This window comes from Prionailurus bengalensis, chromosome A2 (assembly GCF_016509475.1).
Source record: "Prionailurus bengalensis isolate Pbe53 chromosome A2, Fcat_Pben_1.1_paternal_pri, whole genome shotgun sequence".
NCBI lineage: Eukaryota > Metazoa > Chordata > Mammalia > Carnivora > Felidae > Prionailurus > Prionailurus bengalensis.
The window spans coordinates 152,487,223-152,514,325 of NC_057348.1; the positions used below are offsets into that span (position 1 = coordinate 152,487,223).

The following is a 27,103-nucleotide window of genomic DNA, read 5'->3' on the forward strand; positions in this document are numbered from 1 at the left end:
GAGTGAGAAAGGAATTCTAGAGGGCATTGTAGAGGTGTCCTGTTCACAGTCCCTCATCTTTTCCACGATGGGTTGTCAAGAACACTAAGAACAAATATGGCGCCTCTACTCTTCTGTGTGACCTCTTCCTGAACAGGTACAGGTAGATATTACACCTTGCTCAGAGGACATCTGACTTAAAGAACATCAGTGGAGTCACTGTTTATAACCCTTGGCTTTGAACTTTAGGAAAGGTAGGGCTGGCTTCCAACATCTGGAAGAAGATGTGTGAGTATGATTCTGGTCTATTACTAGATACCAGAAATATCTGGAGAGAAGGTAGAGCAAACTAAATTCTACTTTTCCATGCCTATTCCTGTAGGCATGGAATTGAACCAGGAAGAAATTCCCAATTTTTTATGTTTTCCGTGGGTAATACGATAAACATTGGTAGGTTGGAGATCCCTGAACTGGGTCAGGGCAACTCCGCATTGCACTAGGAAAGTAAAATGTTACACAGGAACCAACATTCCAGTTAGCCACCACATGCAAGCATGCATCATCATTTAACCCCTCCCTTTCCACTGGCTTAAAACTGAAGAGTTTTTTTTTTTAAACTATAGATATCCATCTATTTTTTTTTTTTTAATTTTGTAACAGCAATCATCGGAAAAATGAAATCAGACTCGCTACCACTTTTTCTGAACAATGTCTTCAAAGGAAGCGGTATAACAAACGCTGACCCCAATAGGTATTGATATATACATACGTACATATGCAATTATATATCCTTAAGCATATACAGCCACTAGCTCTAAAAAGGTTAAATGCCTTATTGGAGAATGAGCGTCCGTATCTTTTGATGCAGTGTGTGTGTATAAAAGAAAATTGAGTATACCCCAGTATTCGGTTCCAGGAGGGGTTCCTCCTTTTCAAAAGGGGTGGAGATGGCCGTGATGGTCAGAGTGACTGAGGGAACAAGTCCCGGGGGCGGCTCCTCTGTAATCGGCTCTGTCTTGATGGTTGTGGATGGAAAGTCTGTAGACAGATACCATTTCTCACTTTCCACTTCATCTATGGGAAAAAGATAAGCACACGTATGAATTCGTCCAGGGTATCATACATAAGTAAAACAAACGACTACTGAGCTTGCTCCTCAAAACACAGTTCCAACAATAAAGGGCAGAATAGGAGGAAATAAAGTGAGGATGTGAGAGGAGAGAGAAATGGATAAAGAAATGAATGGCAAAATAAGAATCTATACCTGCATTCGCTTGAGTGTAAGTTTGCCGAAATAAACGACAAGGATACACGGAAAAGAAAGACACCCACCTTCCTGGTCAGGGCAGCAAGGAGACTGGATGGATGGGGAACAAGACGGGAGGAAGAATCTCCACGTGTGATGTTTTACACTATTTGTTTTCTCAAACTAAGTGAATGTGTCATCTATTCAAAAATATAGAAGTACATTTAAAATTAAACGAATGGTTTGAAACCAGAGTCTCAGGAGAGATGACTGGGGACCACGGATAGGTGGGCTCTATTCTACTCTTAATGGACAGTGATTTTTCCTTTCTTTTCTTCTCACTCCCTGTTTTTGTCCTTCTGTTTCCCTATGACCCCACTCATACCTTAAGCCCGACCTAGAATTCCAGAACTTTACTTAGCCCTCTGCAAAACTTCAGGGTTTATAATAAACATCTGCCTTTGCTGAAATGGATCAAATATCTAGAGAAAAGGGCTGGATCTTGGCTTGCTACTGGCTTTCATGGTTATCACAGGCCTGGGGATTGCAACAAAGCATTAAGAACAGACAGAAGCACCTTGTCCCTTAATGCCCATTCTTCTAGACACTTAACGTCCACCTATTTCTTACCAAATTACTTCAGCACTACTAACTGAGCACAGTCATGGAAAAGGAGGGAATAGTTAGGAAGAGAAAAGACAAGGAGATTGCAAACAGGTTCAGAACAAGAAAAAACAAGTCAGAGATTCCCAAAGTCAGCATTCCTTAGCTGATACAATTTTTATTAAAATGAGGCTAAAATGAAGCAAAGATACATTCCTTGCTTTATGAAAAGGTTTAAACACACACACACACACACACACACATACACACACACACACACACACCCCACATGCTGAGTGAACCATTACTATACCAAAGAGCAAAGTTGTTCCCATTAGGACTCAAGTTTTCTTAAGAGAAGGTACGCGAAAATCATTCAGAAGTGGTAGAGGCGGGGAAAGAGCAGGCATAGAAGCAAAAACTAAAGGTTGTAATTATTAAAACTGTATTTCATAAGCAACTTCCTTGAAACTCAAGAAAAAGTTAGATTCACATTTACAAAGGAAAATGATCTCCCCCTCCGCAATCCAATTTATAATTGACTTCATTGACTAGCTCAGCCCTGATTTATTTCCTGAGGCAAAGGAAAGATGGGCAAGACTTCTGTTGGTTGAAGACATTTTGCTTTTGGAACTAGTTCCATAAAGCTGTTGAGTGCGATGGTGTGATGGGAGAATTTCCATCATTCACAGGGTACGCACCACATCCTGGCTGAAGGGGGAGGGGCAGGAAACAAAGGGCCTTTTGAGGGCGGCCAGAGGAGAGAGACCACACTGTACTTGACACAGAATTCTGCTGGCCAGATGGGCGCCCAGCTCAATTTAGAGAAGCAACTGGATGAAGAGGCAAAAGAAGATTCTAATGCCTCTCCCAAAATGAGCTTAAGAACTAGAAACTTCTGTCACCAGCAAGGAAGACACACTCAGGACAGATTTGGGGAAGAGTTGGAGAGACAGAGTGCACAGATCACACTTTCTCTATTCAGGAATGGCATATGGCTGCCTTTGCTTTGTGAAGTCAACACTTACAGCCTGTCCACACTAAGCAGTATTTATCCCTGGCAGAGAGGCTGGAAGAGACATAGTAAGATAAAATACAGCCTCAGTGTATGTTAAAATTAACAGTAGGGAGACATTCCTGAGAAAAGGTCACACAGGGAATTGTAAGATAAGACCAGACCCACCCCCATGCACTTACAACCACTATGTGATGAAGCATAATTCACAAGGCAAAAAAAGAAAAGGCAAAAATAAAAACAAAACTATAAGACAAACTGAAGACAGGTAACACAATCGGTTCTTCCAGTGTAACTAAGCCGTCCTCAAAGCACATGCATTCATAACATAGGTCAGGGTAGTTGATATTCTTTTTAAAATATTTTTATTTTATATTATTTTTGAGAGAGAGTGAGAGAGAGTGTGAGCAGGGGAGAGAGGCAGAGGGAGAAAGAGAATCTTAAGCAGGGTCCATACTCAGTGCAGAGTATGATGCGGGGCTCAATCTCATGATCCTGGGATCATGACCTGAGCTGAAATCAAGAGTTGGACGCTCAACCGAATGAGTCATCCAGGCAACCCAAGAGAGTTGATATATTTTTTTAAATGTTTGTTTATTTTGAGAGAGAGAGAGTGTGCACGAGTAGGGGAAGGCAGAGCGAGAGGGAAAGAGAGAATCCCAAGAAGGCTCTGCACAGAGCCCAACGTGGGGCTAGAATTCATGAAACGCGAGATCATGACCTGAGATGAAATCAAGAGCGGACAGTCAGCCGCCTGAGCCACCAAGGCACCCCAGTTGATGTTGATATTTTTAACGCTCAGTGTCCTACACCCCTTTTTAAAAATTTTATCTATCTATCTATCTATCTATCTATCTATCTATCTATCTATCTAAAATCATTGCTGTGTCAGGAAGAGAGACTGCAGGATGAACAATGATACTTGAACTAGGAAGCAAAACCTCCTCTCTCAAAGACACTCTTTCAAGTGAGAAGCCCAAGGAAGCTGCCTCTCTTCCCGCGAGCTTTGTTGAGGACCAAACACTGGCGTCGCCTTCATGCTTCCACTTTAATAAAGACATTTATTATTCTTTTTTTCCCAAAAAGTATTTATTTTTTAATTTTACTTTTTAAAATTTACATCCAAATTAGTTAGCATATAGTGCAACAAAGATTTCAGGAGTAGATTCCTTAGTGCCTCTGACCCATTTAGCCCGTGTGTGTGTGTGTGTGTGTGTGTATATATATATATATATATATATATATATATATACACATGTATATATATGTGTGTGTGTGTGTGTGTGTATACACATACACACACAATGGAATATTACTCGGCAATCAAAAAGAATGAAATCTTGCCATTTGCAACCACATGGATGGAACTGGAGGGTATTATGCTAAGTGAAAGTAGTCAGAGAAAGACAAAAATCTTATGACTTCACTCATGAGGACTTTAAGAGACAAAACAGATGAACGTAAGGGAAGGGAAGGGAAGGGAAACAAAAACAATATAAAACCAGGGAGGGGAACAAAACAGAAGAGACTCATAAATATGGAGAACAAACTGAGGGTTACTGGAGGGGGTATATACACATATACATATACATATATATACACATATACACATATATATACACATCATATATATACATATACATCATATATATATGCACACACTATATATATGTGTGTGTGTGTGTGTGTGTGTGTGTATATACACACATATATATGTGTATATATATATGTATATATATATACACACACACACCACATCTTCTTTATCCATTCATCCATCGATGAACATTTGGTCTCTTTCCGTACTTTGGCTATTGTTGATAGTGCTGCTATAAACATGGGAGTGAATGTGTCCCTTCGAAACAGCACACCTGTATCCCATGGATAAATGCCTTGTAGTGCAATTGCTGGGTCCTAGGGTAGTTCTATTTTTAGTTTTTTGAGGAACCTCCACACTGTTTTCCAGAGTGGCTGCACCAGCTTGCATTCCCACCAACAATGCAAAAGAGATCCTCTCTCCGCATCCTCACCGACATCTGTCATTGCCTGAGTTGTTAATGTTAGCCATTCTGACAGGTGTGAGGTGGTATCTCTCATTGTGGTTTTGATTTGTATTTCCCTGATGATGAGTGATGTTGAGCATTTTTTCATGTGTCGGTTGGCCATCTGGATGTCTTTGGAGAAATGTCTATTCATGTCTTTTGCCTATTTCTTCACTGGATTGTTTTCTGTGTTTTATTTGTTGTTTGATAAGTTCTTTATAGACTTTGGATACTAACCCTTTATCTGATATGTCGTCTGCAAATATCTTCTCCCGTTCTGTTGGTTACCTTTTAGTTTTGCTGATTGTTTCCTTCACTGTGCAGAAGCTTTTTATTTTGATGAGGTTCCAATAGTTCATTTTTGCTTTTGTTTCCCTTGCCTCTGGAGATGTGTTGAGTAAGAAGTTGCTGCGGCCAAGATCAAAGAGGTTTTTGCCTGCTTTCTCCTCGAGGATTTTGATGTCTTCCTGTCTTACATTGAGGTCTTTCATCCATTTTGAGTTTATTTTTGTGTGTGGTGTAAGAAAGTGGTCCAGGTTCATTCTTCTGCATGTCGCTGTCCAGTTTTCCCAGCACCACTTGCTGAAGAGACTGTCTTTATTTCATCGGATATTCTTTCTTGCTTTGTCAAAGATTAGTTGGCCATATGTTTGTGGGTCCATTTCTGGGTTCTCTGTTCTGTTCCACTGATCTGAGTGTCTGTTCTTGTGCCAGTACCATACTGTCTTGATGATTACAGCTTTGTAGTATAGCTTGAAGTCCGGGATTGTGATACCTCCTGCTTTGGTTTTCTTTTTCAAGATTCCAATAGCTTTGGCTGTTTGGGGTCTTTTGTGGTTCCATACAAATTTTAGGATTATTTGTTCTAGCTTTGTGAAGAATGCTGGTGTTATTTTGATAGGGATTGCATTGAATATGTAGGTTGCTTTGGGTAGTACTGACAAGAAGTTTATTATTCTAACTTACGGATGGTTTTTGAGCTGGAAAGAAGTTTAAGGCCATCAAGCTCAGATACATCATTTTATAATGAGGAAACTGACACACAGGTCTAGATCACACAGCAAATCAGTGGCAGAACCCGGTCTCTGCACTCCCGACCTGGAGTCTTTCCATTAAAGAAACAACTAAAAATGTAAATAAAGTCCTGTGCACAGATCTGATTATTGTAGCATTATTTATAATCACAGAACACTGAAAATAACCAAAACAGTAAAGAACAAGGGCAAGGTGGACGAATTATGATGCAACTATACGTGGAACATTTATGTGGCCAGTAATATTACACATATAAACTTTTTAATGACAAGGCAAAGAAAGACTTATTATAGAATATTTTTAAAAATCTGTATATAAATTTATATACTATTAATGAAGAAAGTGACAGAAAAAAAAAGACTGAAAGGAAATGTGTCAAGATAGTAAAATTCTCTCTGGAGAAGAATTCAGAACATGAATGGATGTTTTATTTCTTTAGATTATATACTATTTCTAAATTTTCTGTACTGGAATATCCTGTGCCTGGATAATCATGCATTGACATGGCCTGTTTCTACATGTTCAACTTTATGCCTTGCGATGATAACTATTAGATAGAAGCCCAAGTGGCTCAAGGGGCCTATTCAGAGTCTCTTGACTCAACAAGAGTCAAAGAGTACTTTCATATATGCTATAAATTGCATAATTGGCTTCAACTCTTCACTCACCCCTCCACTGCCATGTAATTTTGCAGTACCTTCCCACTGTGGACTAATCCCCACCTTGGACTGGCCATATGACTTGCTTTGGCCAAAGGGATGTTAGCTTCCTAATGTGAGTACAGTCTTGAAATGCACTTGCACAACTGTATTTACACACTGGTACTACTGCCATCTTAATGAAAAGGATGTGCCAGAACGATCTACTGACCCCAGAAGAAGGGGGGCAGACATGTGGAACAGAGTTTGCCCCCCCAAATGAGACTGACCAAGATCAGCCAACACTCAGCCTTAAATATGTGAGTGAATCTGGCTGAAACTAGCAAAATCACTCAACTGTCCCCCACCCAAAGTACCCAGCCTCCAGCCAAGGCATAGACATATGAGCTATAATAAGTGACTGTTGTTAAAGCTAATGGTTCTTGTTATGCAGCAGTATAGCTGGCTGATACGATATAGCTGAATGTATATGTAAGAAATTAAATCCACTATATCAGAACCTATTGCAACAAAATAGTTGCCATAATAATTCCTCTTGCCATAATAATTCCTCTAAACCATCACTTGTGACCATATCAATACGTTTGTAGATTGACTGATTAGATCTACCGGTTACATCATAAAATAAATGGCTTCATATGAAGAAAGTCAGCCAGTAAGAAGTTTGGTGAGAATAGCAGTCCAGTGGTAGTTGACATCAGAGAAAAGAGTTTTCATCCTAAACTACCAAGTTTGGGCTTATACTCTGTTCCTCATCGGAAATAAATATCAAATCAGAGAAAACAAAATGACAAATGTAACCTATGAGGTAGAAGGTTAATAAAGGATAGAGTGAAAGGGCGTGAATAGAACATGTATTACAATTTTCCACATTACCTTATTTTTATGGTTTTATTTTCGGGTCAAAAAGATCAGTAGAGCCACCATGGCTTAGAACTGGAATTATCCTTAGATGTTTGAGTTATTGGCTAAACTACAAAAACAAAAGTCAGTACACTTGACACCCTTTAATTTCTAAAACCTGAAGCTCAGATATTGAGGGAAAAATTTTTTTTTCCTAAATGGTGTTTACATGCATTTTAAGTTTCATTTCACAAGGAAAAATCACCCAATAAGGTCAGTAGTGCATACTGTGGGGAATAAGACCAATAGCCCCCATATCATCTGATTTTATTTAAATGGCTTCCTGTCAAAGGTCAAACTCAACTGGCATGATTCCTCAGCATCACCACTTAGCTATCAGCCAGAAAATAAAAATAAGCCACTGTCTGCTGGTGGTGAGCAAGTCCTTCCCATCCAAGGACAAAACGGAACTGCCATGGGAAATGGGGCCAGACTCTATGAGTACCCACAGCAGAGTGCACGGAGGGGCCAGAAAAGACACTACATCAGAGCCAACACAGAGGCAACACTACAATGTACATCCTCAATCACTTCCATATATACTGCAGAAATTACAGTAGTGATTAGATGTTGATTCCTTGGGAAGGGGGAGAAAAAAGATATACACATATGTATATATAATACGTATGCATATATATTCTTTTTAAAAAAATTTTTTTTCAACGTTTATTTATTTTTGAGACAGAGAGAGACAGAGCATGAACAGGGGAGGGATAGAGAGAGAGGGAGACACAGAATCCAAAGCAGGCTCCAGGCTCTGAGCTGTCAGCACAGAGCGCGACGTGGGGCTCGAACTCACGGAGCCGTGAGATCATGATCTGAGCCGAAGTCGGACGCTTAACCGACCAAGCCACCCAGGCACCCCGCATATATATTCTTAAAAAGAGAAATCACGTGGGGCAAATCCCACTTATATGATACATGCATAAATATATCCATTTGCTATTGATATGACATGACTAACGTTGAAAAGGAAATTTTTGTAAATTAAAGTACACCTCATCTAAATCTTTCGGCATTTGATAACTGTGCTTGCTCTTCAAAATTTTTCAAAGGAGCTGGCAAATCTTGACTGATTTTTGATGTAAAAATCTCTTAAAGGAGAAAATGCTAAGGCTGGGTTCTGGAGGCTGGGAGAAAGGCAAGAATTGAGTCAAGTGTGTCAGAATCATGTTAATGGTTGTTTATTTTTGAGAAAGACCCAGAGCGTGAGTGGGAGAGGGGCAGAGAGAGAGAGAGAGAGAGAGATAGAGAGAGAGAGGGAGACACAGAATTGGAAGCAGGCTCCAGGCTCTAAGCTGTCAGCACAGAGCCCGACACGGGGCTGGAACTCATGACGGTGAGATCATGACTTGAGCCGAAGTCGGACGCTTAACCGACTGAGCCACCGAGGTGCCTTCAGAATCACGTTAAACTATATAGCCCGCCACATGTTTGAATGAAAGTTGGTGGCCTGTCTGCCCACGGTCCCCTCTGTGACAGCCTTAACCCTGAAATAACCGTCAGTCATGAGTGACATGGTGAGGTGTTGAAAAGAGTAAAAATAGCAAACACTTAACTGTGGGTGTTTACTATATGCTACGTATTGTTGTAAGAGCTTTACATATGTTAATCCGAAGAGTAATCAGGTAAGGTATGCACTACTTACTACTACCCACATTTTATAGACAAGGAAGCTAAGGGATCAAATAACTCACCTAAAGTTACCTAGCAGGTGTGCATCAGACCTGGGATTCACAGGCTGTTCTCCTTGCAACTCTAAGATATTGCTTTACAACAGACCAGTGATTAAATGGGTCTCTAGCCAAAAGTGATTATTATTCCCTTAACGTGTTTTGAGCCCATAATTAGCTACTGCAAAAGGTGCAACACTGGTTCTTGCTATATTCTCACCTGGGTTTATATAAAATTTGAATCCAGTGTTCCTGAGGTAAAGATTCCCAGTTTAAGACCAACGAACAACAGCCAAAACGTGCCAGGCATTGTTCTAAATGTTTTCATGTATTAGAAGGACCTCTGTGGGGTGCCTGGACGCCTTAGTTGGTTGAGGGTTGGACTTCGGCTCAGGTCATGATCTCACAGTTCGCAAGTTTGAGCCCCGTGTCGGGCTCTGTGCCAACACCTCGGAGCCTGGAGCCTGCTTTGGATTCTGTGTCTCCTTCTCTCTGCCTCTCCCCTGCTCATGCTCTCTCTGTCTCTGTCTCTGTCTCTGTCTCTTCTCTCTCTGTCTCTCAAAAATAGTAAATAAATACTAAAAAAAAATTTAAAGGTTGCGGGGGGCATCATTATCCTCCTTGCCTGTTAGACAAAGAAAGTAAAGGCAATACCCAAAAAGGTGACGAATAGCCAAAGGACATATACCATGAGCTCAGGCATCAGACTCAGAGAGAGCAGCCCCACCACCTCTGAGTCTCCAGCCCACCCACATCAGAGGACCCAGTTACTCTCTGTGGGGAGATGAGCGACAAGTCTTCCTTTTCTACCCTTGAATCTACACCCTCTATGATGGTGGCTCTGACTGACCGACGCTCTTGTTTGTAGCTCAAAGTAAATGTGATAAACATACAGCTGTTCGTGGTCTTTCTGTGACTTTCAGGTCTCACCTCCTCGGAGCATTTCAACAAGATATCTGCAACACTGCCGACAGGAAACCCAAGTCACCTATGACTCCTCTCTCCCCACTACTCTACCTACTGGACCGTGTGTCAATCCTGCTCTGGGCTTCATCTAATTATTTCAAAATCCATGATTTCTTTGCCATGCATGTTATATGCCTTTCCTTCTCCCCCTGCATTAATGATCCATGTCTAGGCCCGCTGTCCGTGCTCTGGCATCATCAGCCATGAGACATTAGTTTCATCTTCAAGCCTTCCCCCAAACACCACCCCACTTTCCTAAATATCTGTTTCTCCCCAAACCCCGAGTCTTGGCTTCCACCAGGCTTCCCATTTACCGGCAGCACTGCTCATCTTTAGCTCACAGACTATTGTTTTCATTCCCACCTGTGAAAACAGCGCCGTAAATTTAGGGTATCCGTACTAAGCCGGCTTACCTAGCCATCCTTCGCCTCTGCTAGCACTAAAAGCCCAGCTGGCTTAATCGGAAGGAAGATAATTATTATTTATGTTCCTAGTCCCACCCCCTGTAGAACCTGGAATGGCCACAGTTGCAATCCCTTATTCCACCCAAAATAAAGTTACCTTGGCTTGTGCGTGGTGTAAATATTGTATTAGATCACTCCTATACTAGTGTATTTTATGCTGAATCTGTTGATATTTTACGTAGGTTCTAATTTTGTTCCTCTATCGTCTGGAAGGGTAGTGCCCTTGTCTAGCTCGCCCTGAACAGCTTTACTCTGGCTCTACTAAGCTTCTTCTTCAGGAAGAAGACTGAAATTAAAGAACAAAGCAAATGAATACATAGCTTCCCGAGTTAATTACAAAGGAACATGACTAAAATAGAATAACTTGTGAAGATACCTTACATGTGGTGAGGTACAGGACTTGGTCATTCAGATATAAGCTTTTTTCCCTCAATCCCCGTATAGAAATATCCACAGACATTTTACTTGGATGTTTCTGCTTATCTTTTTATAACCTTCTCTTTCTCTCTCTCTCTCTCTCTCTCTCTCTCTCTCTCTCTCTCTCTGTTTTTGTAGAACAGAAAACCCTGCCTGGCATCTGGTTAACAGCCTTAATCATGGGGAGAAATGAATGAGCTGGGGGCAGAATATCTTTCTGGTGGTTTTGAAGGCCGAGCCCACACTCTGATGTCTGGATCCTGTGGTTGCTGAGGCCACATGAGTTTTTTAGCTGTAGTGTTTCAGAGAAAGAAGTCTACAGTCATATTCAGTCCTGAAGATAGATGACTCCTATGTAATCTTAGACCAGTGTTTCTCAACCTCTCTTTGCGGGGGACGGGGGGGGGGGGGGGGGGAATGGGGAGGGGGAGGAGGGGTGCTGCGAGGGTGGCAGTCACAGACTCTTGAGGATCTAAAAAAAAGTTATAGATGTGCTCAGCAGAAAAAAAATGACAAATGTGGACAGCCCAAAATGTTGTATATCATTTTAGGGGTCTACAGTCCATCCAGGTCCATGAAAAGTTAAGAGGATAAGAGCACCTAATATGCCCTATGTCACTGGTCTGGGGTTTAAGGAGGGAGGGTAGGGGAGAAGAAACAGCAGGGAGAGAACAAGGAAGGACAAAGGAAAAGAAAGAAGTGGGAGAGAGAGGAAGAGAGGATAAAGACAGAGGAAAAGACAGAGAAAAATCCTAATAAAGTAGGAGACGGTCTACTCCAATTGTTCATCATCTTCTTTTAGGCTTAGCAGCAACTACAGAGGAATTCCACTTAATCTAAGTAAAATTGGACAAGGAGATCTGAATCACTGGCTTTCCCAGATATCATGAAACAACTGGCTACCCATCACTAGAAACAAGGACTCCTACTTTTGCTTAAGCTGTTTCCCCAAAGCGAGAGAAAAAGAATATTAAATTTAATGTGAACAGCAATTTTTAAATGCCGCCTTCTTACACACTTCCTAAAGAACTACCACCTTTTTCCAACAGGAAGGGGCTCTGTCAGGCAGAACACGTGCTACAAGGAGGATCCTTGGGGCTGATCCTCCCTCAAGGTGGATGCAAACAGGATCTCAAATGAACAAAATAATTCTGTTCCCAAACATCTGTCTGTCTACACCAAACTCAGAAAAATATTGGATGCTAAGATGTAGACAAAGCTTTCCGGGGAAAGTGCCCCATCTACTCATGTATGCTAACTTTGATTTCACACCGCCCAAATGGTTACCCTCCTTGTTCATTACCCCCTACTTGTACAAGTGCTTTTGCTGGCATAGGAAGGTGGTTCTAACTCAGAGAAATCCCGATCTTTGAACATGAGCAGTGGATCAGAAACCCTTTGCAAGCTATATCTGACCCACCACACCTGTTCTCAGCAAATTACTAGCAAAGCCTATAGCAGCACAGGATCTATACATAGAAGAAGGCACGAGGTGAGGGAACTGAATGGAGTGTGCTTTGGTCTAATGATAAGAAAGCCTTCCCAGAAGAGATTCACTGCTTCTTTTTCCCTAACACTCGAACTATTAGCATCGATGGCACCCCTGAGTTCCCCTGGGTTGCATTTATATTGATTGCAATTAAAATACAAAGAAAGTGTTTCATCATGGAAGAGAAAGAGCCGGCATCTTTGGAAACGTACTTATTTGCAACCATTTCACTAGAGATCTTGTTTTAGAAGAATCAGTGTTCCAGCCCTCGGGCCTCTGTCTGCTTCCCTCCAGCCACTGTTCCAACTCCACCCAATGCTTCAAGGCCCAAATAAACTGTCTCATTCATGGTACATTTCCTATGATCTTCTCTGGGTGTGCCTTCTCTGCTCTGAACTTCTACAGCTTAATTTCCTCTTGGGACATTTCCATTCTGCCTGGTCAAGTATTGGGGTACATGGCATTTTCACTAGAGTCTGAGCTACTTGTAGGCAGGATCTAAGTTTCACTACTGCGTATTGCAATTATCGAGGACAGTGTCTGACCCACAGCGGGTGTTCCGCAAACATACGTGGAATTGAAGGGGCAAATGGGTCCGCCTAGATTATTTAGGCCTTCTCTAATCTGCATGTTCTAGAACAGCAAGGCTGCAGAACGGCTGACCACTCCACAATTATATAATCATCTAAATATAATACAAGGTGGCCCTATTGTTATCACTCCAGCCACACAGCCTCTGCCCTCTGCACTTGATGTTTCCTCTCTGCCTAGAAGCATCTTCCTCAGACATCTAGTTCTTTTCCTCATCTGCTGACCTTTACTCAAACATTACCTTCAAAGATGGTCCTTCTTGGTCTATCCTGTTTAGGATTTCAATTCCTCATCCCCCGTTATGGTGGGAATGCTTGTGTCCCCCCAAATTCTCATGTTGAAATCCTAATGCCCAGTGTGATGTTATCAGGAGAGGGGCCTTTGGGAAGTGCTTATGTCATATGAGGGTGGAGTCCTCATGAATGGAAACAGGGCCTTTATTAATAAGAGACCCGTCAGCACTCCCTCATCCCTTCCGTCATGTAAGCATACAACAGGAAGTCTGCAACTGGAGAGGGCTCTCATCCACCCATGCTGGCACCCTAATCTGGGACTTCCAGGCTCTAGAACCATAAGAAAGTATTTTTTGTTGTTTACAAGCCATGTAATATTTTTGTTACAGCAGCCTGAATAGACTAAGATGCCCACCCACGTCCTTCAGCAAGTCCCTATCCATTTTTCTGATTTCTTTTTCTGTATATCACTGATCACCATCGAATAAGCCATATATTTTACTTTTTTCTTTTTCTTATTTTCCGTCACCCCTACCTCCTAGAATGTAAACTCCATGAAGGCAGAGACCTTTGTAATTGTGTTCACTTTTTACCCTCAGTGCTTAGAACAGCGCCTCGCAGGTTAAGTACAAGGTAGGTACTCAATAAATCGCTAAGAAGTGAATTTTAAGAGTGAATCATAAAGCATTTATAAAATATCTACTCCTACTTGGCACTGTGTTTGTCCCTGTACAAGACAGCTGCGAAAGGCCAAGAAACACCACCTGATCAAATGCATGCAGCCCAGTGTATGTGCATAGTCAGAGAGCAAGCAGTGTAGGGGACAGCAGAGCAGGTGTCTTCCCTGATGCCGTCACCAGAGGTTAGGAATGTGCTTCAGTCTTTTCTATACCTTCTCCCTTAACCACTTACTGTACAATTAACTCAGTGAAATAACTGTTTATCAGATACCATCAAAGTGCCAAGCACAGTGCTAGGTACCAGGAACACATAATCATACTTGCTCACAAACCAGCTCAAAACAGAGAAGAGAATAGAAAAATAAATAACGGCTGGAATATAAGGACACATGTAATAGTCTCTAGACAAACGGCAAAACCAAAACAAATAAACACACAGAAGCAGCGCTGTGAAAACATAATGGGTGACAGCTTTCAGATGGGAGAGTCTGGCACCAGATGACACTGAGTTGGGTCTTGATGGGTAGGTGGGAATTTGACTGGTGGGGCTGACAAAGGTAATGGGAACCCAGAATAAAGAAAACAGTGTAAGAAAAGTCGTGGAGTGGAAAAGTCAGTGTCAGAGGCACACAGACAGGGAGAGACGGGACAAGGTGGGGAAAGGAGGTAGGATCAGCCCACAAAGGCTTTGAAAGCTATGCTGTGAGGTCAGCTTCGTTCTATAGAACAATGGAGGACTATCTGAGATTTTGCAATAGGGAATGAATATGAACAAAAGTGAATATTGATGGCTAGAAACCCAATATCACATTTCACTGTAGGTCACAGCTTGGGAAGTTAAGAAATCCTCCCCCAAACTTTCCTGATCACCTAAAGCCCTGCCATCCTCTTACAGTTCCTGGTTTGAAATAAGAATGATTGCAACAGCGGCTGAGAACAATATCCTTAGTATTAGCAGCTAAGAACGATATCCTGGGCTAGGCACTGGCATATATTCTGATGTTTAATCTTTACAAGACATGAAATAGACGCTGCTTTTATCCTACTTTTACACATGAGGAAGTTAAGTAGTTGGCCCACAAGTAGTCACTGAAATAGAACTTAAACTGAGGTCTGACTGCAGAGGACATAACCTTAACCACCACCCTTAGCATATATTCTCCATTTTTATAGTCAGTTGTATACATATCTAATGTTCCCCAAGTGGTAGGTTCTATGAGAACAATGTGCTCATTTTTTATTTCTATTTCCTCCAATGTCTAGCATGTGAACTCAAGAACTGCCAGGTGAATCAATAGCTACAATTTAAGGCACTGATAATATGTAATAAAGGAATTCAGATCTGGAAGAAAGTCACTTTACAGACACATAGTCAAACAGCTTAACACTCTAAAGCCAAGAAAACTAGATCTTCAACAAATACCATACTGTTGGCATTGAAGATGGGCATGAAAGGGTCACCAGGAATACTAGGTGACCTAGGAATGCTCGCCAAGATCTCATATACATGTAGTCAAGGGAACATGCTGAATATGGGTTAAGAGGAGGCCCAAGAAGCTTGTGTGGAGAAGAGTAGCCATAAAAATTCTTTCTCAGAAAAAAATGACATGATCCCTTAAGCCATTGGAGTTACCGGAATTACCAACCAAACAGGCCAACCTTGATTTGCAAAAGGATGTTCTGCTGCCCAATCCCCGGGGTCAAAGAAAGCAACTACTGGCATTCGTTATAGCAAGTTCCCAGAGCACACGGCCGGGGGTGGGGAAAGCATCCCGTGACTCTGCATTTCCCCACAGCCCAAGCCCCGGGCTCTCTGTGGAGTAGGTATGCAGCTAACGTGAGTGCTGACAATAGTGTAACACACACTCCACACCCCCGAGGAGCTCCGAGTCAAAGGTCCCATGGTCCCAGTATCTCCCCTGCCCTGAGTTTACCGTCATTGAAGCTGTCACCGGTGGCAACGTGGGTGAACGGTGACTGGGCCCGAGGCTCCTCACACAGGGAGTAGCTGTGCTCAGCCTGGATGAGAGGCGCCGGGGATGTTGGGGACGGTTCCACCTCCATCGACACACTCTTCTCGGAGAGGAAAGGGTCATTAAGGAGCTGACCCAAGACGTTCTGGGAAAACTCATCCAGAAGTTCTGAGAAGTGCTACGAGACACAAAGAAGGAAGAACTCAGTTTCTCTGAACCGCGATCTGACAGGTACACAACATCCTAAGGCAAATCTATCATTTGCTGCTTCAAATGAAGCCATTTATATACAGTGTCCAGTTATCTCTTGCTGTGTAGCAAACTAGCCCAAAGTTCAGTGGCTTAACATAAGTACACTTTATTATTTCTCACTATTCCATGGGTTGGCTGGGCAGACAAGCTGGTTTCATCTGAGTCCACTGTGCTGGAAGGTTGGCTGGGAGTGACGCGGGGCCAGGCCAGTCGAATGGCCGGACCCTTTCCTCAGTGACTGTGTCAGGCCGAGATCCCTCCCATGAGGGCAGAGGTGTCCTAACGCGGAGAAAACCAAACCTGAAAGGCCTCAGCAGTCACACATCATCACTCCCTCCACATTCTTTTGGTCAAGGCAAGTGGTGAGGCCAGCTCAGACACATGGGATGGAAAAACAGACTCCACCTCTCAACAAGAGGAATGGCAAAATCACAACAGAAACAAGTGTGGGCGAAGGACAGCACCCCTCACTGGGCGTAACTACCTACCTCATTTTTCATGGAAAATATTTTAAAATACACTATATCCTCTATTTCTATAGCACGGGGGTGCTATTTATAGCAAAGTGCCAAGTTCAAAGACATCAGAGGCCGCTTCCTTCTGCTCTCTCCAACCACCCGGACTCTGTGTTCCTCTCCAGTTTTTCCTTAACCTCTTCTCATCATCCATGTTCAACACCACTGACTCCCTAACCCACAGCATGCCGTGAAGATGATACAGGAATGGTCTATACACATACTCACAGGGACTCCTACGTCCCTGGTTCCACAGTCCCCACTCTAACGGAGCTGCAGCCCCAGCCACTCTCCCTCATTGATAGGGGATATTCCAGGGTTTTTTTCAATCTTGGCACTATTGACATTTTGGACTGGATAATTCTTTATTATGGGGGTGGGGATTTTCTGTGCATTACTGGGTGTTTAGCAGCATCCCTAGCCTCTACCCAATGAATGGTAGTAGTGCCCCCCTAGTTTCAAAAACTGGAAAGGTCTTCAGACACTGTCAAATGTCCCTGTCAGGAGTGGGGAGAACCATCCTTGGTTTAGAACTACCATTACAGACTACATTAAAAATAATGATAACAAAATTAGGGGTGCCTGGGTGGCTCAGTCAGTTAAGTGTCTGACTGTTGATTTTGGCTCAGGTCATGATCTCACAGTTGTGGGATCGAGTCCTGCATCGGAATCCGCCGAGCTGACAGCACGGAGCCTACTTGGGCTTCTCTCTCTTCCTCTCTCCCTGCCTCTCTCTCTCTCTCTCTCTCTCTCTCTCTCTCTCTCTCTCTCTCTCAAAATAAACCAAATAGACTTGGGACACCTGGGTGGCTCAGTCATTGAGCATCAGACTTCGGCTCAGGTCATGATCTCACAGTTTATGGGTTAGAGCCCTACACTGGGCTTTGCGCTGACAGCACAGAGCCTGCTTCAGATTCTGTCTCCCTCTCTTTCTGCCCCTCCCCTGCTCACGTGTGGGCATGCTCTCTCTCTCTCTCTCTCTCTCTCTGAAAAATAAACGTTAAAAAAGAAAATCTCTAAAATAAACTTCAAAAATAATAACAAAATTAAGTTAAATTTCAAAGTTCATCATAGCACCTGCTGCTAGAGCCACTTCTCCCTTCTTCACATTCCCTGAGCCACTTACTGATTAAATTTTAGGGACGCTTCTGGTATAGAAAGGAAGTTACAAAAGCAGACACAACAATAGGAGAACTGACTGCAAATGGTGATGCTTAGGGTAGGCAATGAAAACTCTTGGGATCCCCATGGATACTAAATTCTACCACTGAATTGTCAATAAAGGTGTTCTGAAATGAATGCAGCTTGGGGACAGGAAGGCAGGAGGTTAGAGCTCTAAGATTATGGAGCTTGTAGGACAGAACATCTCCTTTAATAAAGGTGAGAAAGAGACAACAGGGAAGAGGCCCTTGTAGGCTAGGTCCTCAAAGTAGAGTTAGGTTGGTGGATTTCACCAACATCACCAACAGGAGAACTGGCTGCATCTCATCAGGACTTTGGGCACAGGCAGATCGGCATCAGTCATCTATAAGAATAAGAGAAGTGCTTGGGGGAGAGCTCTCCGCACACAAACACATTTAGAACCGAGTAGTCCTTAGAAGCATCTAGGCAAGAATTCCCAAAGGCCGACTGCCTGCATCCCAATTACTAGGAGAGCTTTGTTTTTGTCATTTTGTAATGAAATATTTTAAACACTCGGAAAAATTATAGAAAACAGTACCATGAATGATTATGTATTCATTCTTTTGGGAAAAAAATCTTAACTTTTCCATGTTTGCTGCTACAACCTGTTTTTCTTAACTTTTTTTTTTTGACTCTTTCTTTTTAAACAAATATACATGAAGGGACTTACTGAAGCCCCAACCATTTCTCTTCATCCCTCCTAAAGTTACTGTTACCCTGAACTTGTTTATCATCCCTATTCAGGTCTTTACATTCTTACTACATATATATGCTTCGATTATGTACATATGAACCTTTTAAACTTTAAATAAATAGTGCCATACCTCACACGTCTTTCTGCAACTTTATGGTCTCCAAGAATATTTTTCAGATTTATTAATATTTATACAGGTAGCGCTGCTGCATTTACCTGCACCTCTGGGTTGTGCATCCCATTGCATTTATCTATTTCTTCTTGAGAAGAAGATATGTAAAGATTTTATTTATTTATTTTGAGAGAGAGCACATGTGCCCAAGCAGGGTGGGGGGAGGAGCAGGAGGACAGGGAAAGAGAACTTTTTTTTTTCCTGTGAGGACTAAATATTTTATTCCTGACAATTGGTTCTATACACTTTTGTATTGCATTTTGCTTTTCGGTATCTGTATATAAGCTGTTCTTGAATTACGTATTATATAAACTTGCTTTCCTTCATGGTATTTTTTAAAATTTATTGATTTATTTCACATAATTTACTTATTTAAATTAAAGTTAGTATTTGTTTCAGGAGTAGAAGCCAGTGATTTATCACTTACATACAACACCCAGTGCTCATTCTAACAAGCGTCCTCCTTAACCCCCATCACCCATGTAGCCCATCCCCCCCACCCGACACCATTCCAGCAATCCTGTTTGTTCTCTGTATTTAAGAGTCTCTTATGGTCTGTCTCCCTCTCTGTTTTTATCTTATTTTTCCTTCCTTTCCCCTATGTTCATCTGTTTTGTTTCTTGGCAAATGGCAAGATTTCATTCATTTTGACCGCTGAGTAATAATTCACTGTATATTTATATATACACCACATCTTCTTTATCGTAAGTCAATGGACATTTCTTAATCCCTATCACCTATTTCACCAATTGCCCCCGCCCACCTCCTATCTGTAACCATCAGTTTGTTCTCTATAGTTAAGAGTCTTTTTCTTGGTTTGCCTCTCTTTCTCTCTCTTTTGCTTTTTGCTCATTTGTTTTGTTAAATTCCATATATGAGTGAAATCATATGGTACTTTTGTTTTTCTCTGACTTATTTCGCTTAAGCATAATACTCCATCCATGTTGTTACAAATGGCAAGATTTAATTCTTTTTTATGGCTGAGTAATATTCCAATATATATATATATATTTTAAATATATATATTTATATATATAATAAATATATAATATATAATATAAATATATATTTATTATATATATAAATATAAATATAAATATATATATTTAAACAATATATATTTATATATATATTTAAAAATATATATATATAAATATAAAAAAGCCCCATCTCCAGAGGGGCTGCACCAGTTTCCATTCCCACCAACAGTGCAAAAGAGATCCTCTTTCTCCACATTCTTGCCAACATCTGTTGTTTCCCGAGTTGTTAATTTTAGCTATTCTGACAGGTGTGAGGTGGTAAGTATTGTGGTTTCTTTAGTATTTCTCTGATGATGAGTGATGTTGAGCATCTTTTCATGTGTCGGTTAACCATCTGGATGTCTTCTTTAAAAAAATGTCTATTCATGTCTTCTGCTCATTTCTTCACTGGATTATTTGTTTTTTGGGTGTTGAGTCTGGTAAGTTCTTTATAGATTTTGGATAATAACCCTTGATTAGATATGTCATTTGCAAATACGTCTCCCATTCCATAGGATGCCTTTTAGTTTTGCTGATTGTTTCATTTGCTGTGCAGAAGCTTTTTATCTTGATGAGCTCACAATAGTTCATTTTTGCTTTTATTTCCCTTGCCTTCGGAGACGTGTCAGGTAAGAAATTGCTGTGGCCGAGATCAAAGAGATTGTTGCCTGTTTTCTCCTCTAGGATTTTGATGGCTTCTTGTCTTCATTTAGTCTTTCATCTGTTTTGAGTTTATTTTTGTGTATGGTGTAAGAAAGTGGCCCAGTTTCATTCTTCTGCATGTTGCTGTCCAGTTCTCCCAGTACCATTTGCTAAAGAGACTGTCTTTTTTCCATTGGATACTCTTTCCTTTATCCAAGATTAATTGACCATACGTTTGTAGGTCCATTTCTGGGTTCTCTATTCTGTTCCACTGATCTAAGTGTCTGTTTTTGTGTCAGTACCATACTGTCTTGATGATTACAGCTTTGTAATACAGCTTGAAGTCCTGAATTGTGATGTCTCTAGCTTTGGTTTTCTTTTTCAACATTACTTTGGCTATTTAGGGTCTTTTCTGGTTCCATACAAATTATAGAATTGTTTGCTCTAGCTCTGTGAGGGACACAGAGAATCTGAAGCAGGTTCCACACCCAGCATGGAGCCTACACGGGGTTCAATCTCATGACCCTGAGATCATGACCTGAGTCAAAATCAAGAGTTGGATGCTTAACCAACTGAGACACCTAGGTGCTCCTAAATATTTTATTATTATATGCGAGACTGTAATAAACATTCTTCAACATGACAGGAAATTAAAAAAAATACAAATCCTGTGACCCACCTTTAGAGATTTTGAGTTGTTCAAAAGCATCCATATTAAATCCACCACCACTGCCTGTGCTTCTAATGCTTTAGTTTTTCAACTCCTGAAGGTCGACCTCATCCGCACTCACCTCCCCCACCCCCCTCCCACAAGCTCCACTTTACAATTAGTTCCCTAGAAGCTTACAATGTCCCTAGAGGTTGAGATATGCCCAAGTTAGAGGAAGATTCATGGATTTTGCAGCTACCATGTGTTAAACCTTAAATAGATAGTGGGGATACAAAATAGTAAATAAGAAAATACCAAAGGCCTGGGCCTTTCCTGACCACGCTTTGCATACAAGGAGCACAACACCTGCAAAACTAAGATTAGGACCCAGGTTTCCAGACTATAAGATAACCTGAAGTCAGGGTCTGCCTCCCTGAGCAGGTCTCCAAGGACCAATTTCCTGGTTGCCTGCTGGTGAATATTCTTCACATATCTGACAGAGGTCCTTTCAAGACCAAAATTAAGGTAACAAAAAGAGAAATAAATAACACAAACTTAAACGGCAAACACAAGAGCTGGACTCACAGTCCCTGCGTTTCCGAGCCACGTTTCTGTCCCCTGAGCGGCACTGTCTACTCTGGCCAGCTGTGCTGGCCCTGCTGACCTTCTGTAATCCTGCTGTACCCTGAGGCAAGGCTCTTTTTGATTGCACGGCTTTCCCAGGGAAGCTGCCAGGTTGGGCTGCTCAGCTGCCACCGTTTTCTTTCTCCTGAGCAGCACTAATGAATGTTTTCATGAACATCCCCCAGATAACCAATAATAAACCTTCTCTAACTCTGCCCACCGTCCCCCAACTCCCTCTACTTTGGGCTTCACAGTAATTATCACGTTGCCAAACAACGTAGCTCTAAATGACAGGCAGTCCCGAAGAACTCACAGTTGTTCCCAAATGCGTTATGATCACCTCCTCTCTGGAAAAAGAACCCCCTCAGAAGGAGGGACGGACTGTACCTAAGCTCCACCCACACCTAGGAACTGGGCAAGGCGGTGAGCACTGAGTAAGTCCCAGGGTGGACACTTGTGATGGAGAAAGATATCGTCCCGACTGGTCTCAACCAGATGCTGTGAGTCAGCCCAGCAAACCAGCTCCAGCTGTGGGCAGCTGTGGGCTCAGGCACTCAGCAGACAGGCTGACATCCCAGTGCCAGTGCCAGAAAGAGGCCAGAATCGGCCCACCATTAATGGCAGCCAGTAAGAGAGGGTCTCAGAGACCAAAAACCAAAGAGGCAAAGTGACCCTCCTCAAAGAGGGAGCCTTCTTGGATCTTGCTAATACTTTAGCAAAGGACTATGCATGTGAATCCAAGAGTTTTAAAATTTTGAGTTGAATTTTTTTCAAAGACAAGGCATAATAGCATTTCACTATTCTAATAGTCCAGTCAAGCTTTCTGGGGTTACAAGTCACTTTCATAGCATTCCAATCAATCAATGCTCACAAGACCTCAGTCATCTGCTTGAGCTAGACCTTGAACTAAGGTCCTTTAAAAAAAAAAAAGTTAATTTCTTCATTTTGAGACAGTGTCTGTACATGAGTGGAGGAGGGGCAGAGGGAGAGGAAGAGAAAATCCCAAGCAGGCTCTGTACTCAGCACAGAGCGCGACGTAGGGCTTGATCTCATGACCATGAGATCATGACCTGGGTCAAATTCAAGAGTTTGCCGCTTAACTGATGGAGCCACGAAAGGGCTCTTATTTCAAACTGATGGAACTTTCCCCATAGTGTTTCTCCCAGGAAAGAGGTGTTTGAGGTTCAGATCCAACTGCATGGACAAGTTCTATCAAGTATGAAACCATGAGCCTGCCGACGATCACTGATGGTGCGGCTGACAGGACCAGCAGGTGCCAGGTCATCTGGTGGTGAAGCCCTTCACATATTAGACTTTCAGAAAGTGAGCAAGGTGTTGTCCTATAAGGCAGACATGTGCTCTTTCACAAATGAGAAAATGGGGACTCAGGGCAGTTAGGTACCTTGCCCAGGGTTGGGGTTGCGGGTTCTGAAGCGCGTGCACTTTCGACTATAGAACGCTGCCGCATTTAAGTCTGCCTCCAAAGCTAACATGTAGTGGGGGCTGGACCTGAAAAAACATTGACATAGATTTCACCAACAGCCCATCCACTCCTCCACCACAAACACAGTCTTCCGCATTCAGTGTGGAAACATGCCACGGGGTTGTTAGATGGGGTGGCTCCCGGCATCACTTCTGTGGGACACTAGCAGTAACGATGATGAAGGCATGTACTTGCCCTTAGGGCACGGCCCTGCCAGAGGGTTCCCGGTCCCATCACAGAATCTCTGACTTGGAAGAAACCTCCTTGAAAGGGTTGAACCCCTGCCTCAGGACAGGAACGTTCCTCACCCTCTTCAGTGAAGACCCTTGGCAGCTTACTTTAAGAACCTGGGTCAAGGTTTCGTCTCCTCATTATCTAAGACCCGGCACTGAATGTCCTCCAGCCTGGCCCCAGCCATCCCGTAGTCGTGTCTGCCTTCATTCTGACCCGTGATGCCTTCATTCCAACCCTCATCGTTTCCTTATGGCATTGGGCAATATGGCTTTAGAGCCAGCTCTGGATTTGAATTCTGGCTCCCAGACGTATGGGCCTGAGCAAGATGACTTCAGTTCTCTAAATTTCAGTTTGCAACCCCTGTAAAGTAAGTATAACAACAGTACCAGCTTCCGGTCATGAGGATTGAGTTAAATAATGCATGTGATACACCCAACACTTCCCTGGCATAGCAGTCAATTTTTTAAAAAGCTCTTTAGGAAAAAAAAAATTATCAAAATTAAAACAATAAAATGTTGGCATTTTGTACTTGCACACTGGCTTCCCACAGTGCTCTTTCTAGAATATCTTTTCATCTTCCTATGCATTAGGAAACTACCTTTTAAAAAAGAACATATCTGTTTCTTCTACAGTCATGCTAGACAGACATAGCTTCAATAGACTTTTTTGCTTCTCTGACCAACTTCAGCCTTTTGGAATAAGTATCTCTTAATTTGACACATTTTTACTCTTCTTTGATGTTTCTCTCATTGCCAAGTGACTTAAAGCCTTTACCTTTCAGGCCTTATAAACTTCATAACCAAGATGGAAACATTTTTACCCAGCCCCCCTGAGCCTAGTACAGACCACAGGTCATATGCACTCAACAACTGTCTCTTGTCTCAATTTATTGTCATTCTACAATATCCCAGCCAAACAGTAAACAAATCCCAATGAAGATCTAGGCCTCCCTATAATTATAAATAATTGCTATCAAAAATTTTAAAACATTATCCACGTTTACAAATCAGATAAATTAAGAGAAATTCTTAACCTTACATAAATTACTTACTTTATAAAAAAAAAAATCACCACATTGCCGAAGCACCGACATTGTATTTGTAGATCATTGGCCAGTTGTCAAGGGGACATGCAAGGAAAGAGTGGTTTACAATCTGGGCTGCCTCCCGCTGCTAACAACCGCCCCAAGAACTGAGGTCATGGGGGTGAGGAAAAGGGAGTAGGAGAATAATGGATTCATAATTCTTTTCAAGTTCATTTTTTATTTATTTTGCGAGAGAGAGAGAGATAGCAAACAGGGGAGGGACAGAAAGAGAGGGAGGCAGAATCCTAAGCAGGTTTCATGCTGCCCGTGCAGAGCCTGACGTGGGGCTTCAACTCATGAGCTGCGAGATCATGACCTGAACTGAAATCAACTGAGCCACCCAGGGGCCCCAGGACTCCTAATTCTTGAGCTTCAATAACTGGTCACATAAAGCTACTGAGCTGACTTCCTTGTATAGCTCACCACTAGGTTTTCTCTCTTTCAACAGATATAGTGAGTGTTTACTCTGAGCAATGCGCTGTGTTGGCCGAGATGTACAGAAAGATGAGTCAGGGTCATCTTATAGAGAGATGACGGTCCTGAGGGACAATAGGAGTTACCTGAAGTGGATGTCCTGTGCCCTTACTGACCGATGTGCTCAGAGAGCATGTTCAAAGCAGTTTTGCCCTCCAGAGGTGGGGCCGACAGGCATCTCCTGTGCTCAGACTAACTGAGGAATGCCAGCCCCAGCCCTGGACTTCTCTGGCTGGCATACCATCTCTTCTAGATTCAGTTTCCTTGTTTCATTCTCTCTGTGTGTGTGTGTGTGTGTGTGTGTGTGTGTGTGCCTGTGTGTGTGTCTGTGTGTGTGTGTCTGTGTGTTGGGGGTGGGGAGAGCAAATAACTGGATTTTGGACTGAATCAGTAGTTTCCCACCTTTTCTGATCTTTGGACTCTTTCGGGAATCTAATGAAAGCTTCCTACAGAAACATGCCCACAAGCACAGACTCCTGGTGGCTCCCCACCTCCTTGAGCCTGTCCAAGAACAGGAGAGGAGGATTCCATGGATTTCCAGTTAAAAACCACCAGCAGAGATAATACTACAACACACAAATAGTTACAGGTCATTGCTATCAACCTATTCAGCTCTAATACCCTATAATTTTCTAAAATGCTGCAGGCAATACAAAAGGCAAAAGCTTTTCAACTTAAGAAAAGGCCCTCTTTCTGCTTCTTGGGTCTGCCCCTGTTACCCTGCCGTTACCCTGCCTAGGGCAGTGAAGCTGGGGAGGTATAGGAGGTAACCATGGGATAGCAGCACCCGGCAGCTCCCTGCCAAGAGGCAGGGGCCCAAGGCCTGCCCTGGGCTCCAGTATATGCAGCTAACAAAGATGCTATTCTCCAAGCCTACTGCCTGGAATGGGGCTGCCTTTGCTGCCCGCATCTGGCTGAAGGCTGGCTCTCAGGCAGGGAAAGGAGGGTTTTTAGTGAAAAAATTGTAGCTAGAAGCCTTGCCCAGAGCACAGAATGCTTCAAAGACTTGGAGCCCCACATGTATGGGACGCGGTAGGGGAAGGCTGACAACTCCCAAAACCTCAAAGAAATGCAAAGAAATAATTTTGAGGGCACGCCTCAAATTTACCTTAGAAACCAAGGTTTCCCTCTAGCAAAACACATAGTTGGCCAGTATAGTTGGCCAGTATTGGACAGGGAGAGAGGGAGGGAGGAGGGAGGTGGGGGAGAGGAGGGAGGGGAAGGAAGAGGTGTCCTCCCCTCTCCACTCTCCCAGGGGCCATCTTCAAGGAGGCTGCTCCTTAGACCTGAGTGGATCTTGCCCTGCAAATGTGCCCTGGGCACAAACCACCCAGAAAATGGCCTAGCAGGAGAGGAAAAGACTATTCTGTCAAAAATCACAAGGAAAAATAAAATGGCTCATAAGTCAAACCCTAATACAGTGCAATTTCAAGGTCTCTCAATTTTTTCCAGTACCAATTTTAGGTACGATAAAGAAATCTGGAGTTGAGCTTTAGAATTCCCCATTAAACAAGCAGTTTGGGGGGATGGGGGTTGGTGGGGAGAGGGTTGTATTTTTGGTAGATGCTTTACTGAAATTTTACAAGCAGTAGCAGAAATTGTTTCTCAAGAGCCCTATTCCTGCAAACAATCATTGGTTTGTAGTATCCGGATGTGCCTTTCTCTGTGAAAAAATAAAAGCATGTGAAATAGGGTTAGTCAAATTGTAAAGGCTTTGGGGATGCTTGTATAAAGGAAGCCTATTATAAATTCATTGGTAGGGTTTATTCTATTTTTTCTAAAAAGAGTCACCCCTAATTTATTTATTATGTAAACATGAATTTTTATGTGATATTTGTTTCCAGGGAGATGCACCAAATACTAATCCCTTTTAAACTGCATGATTTTTCACCATTAAAGCAAGTAATGGTGCATTTTCTCCAAATGCAATCCAATCTTGAATGGTCTACAGCGGGGCTTCTTGCTTAACATTGGAGGTGAAAAAATTCATTATTTCATTTTATGCAAACAAATCAATTAATGAGATAAAGGGAGAAACACCCTGTGGGTGGCTCCTGCTGGCACAGGGGAGCTCAGAGACTCAGAGTTAAATGACACAAAGAAATCCAATC

At 42.4% G+C, this 27,103-nt stretch overlaps 1 protein-coding gene across 3 annotated transcripts in view; it reads right to left on the bottom strand.

The window, feature by feature from the left end:
* The window catches only part of CREB3L2 (cAMP responsive element binding protein 3 like 2), a 120,422-nt gene that overhangs the window by 32,315 nt on the left and 61,004 nt on the right, over positions 1–27,103 (bottom strand). For 2 of the 3 annotated variants that reach the window (XM_043589664.1, XM_043589665.1), the window contains exons 2-3: positions 15,930–16,146; positions 878–1,053 (exon numbers count right to left, since the gene is read on the bottom strand). In XM_043589664.1, coding sequence (XP_043445599.1) covers positions 878–1,053; positions 15,930–16,146 — 393 coding nt within the window. The remainder of the gene's footprint in view (positions 1–877; positions 1,054–15,929; positions 16,147–27,103) is intronic. The other variant, XM_043589666.1, reaches the window with a different exon arrangement.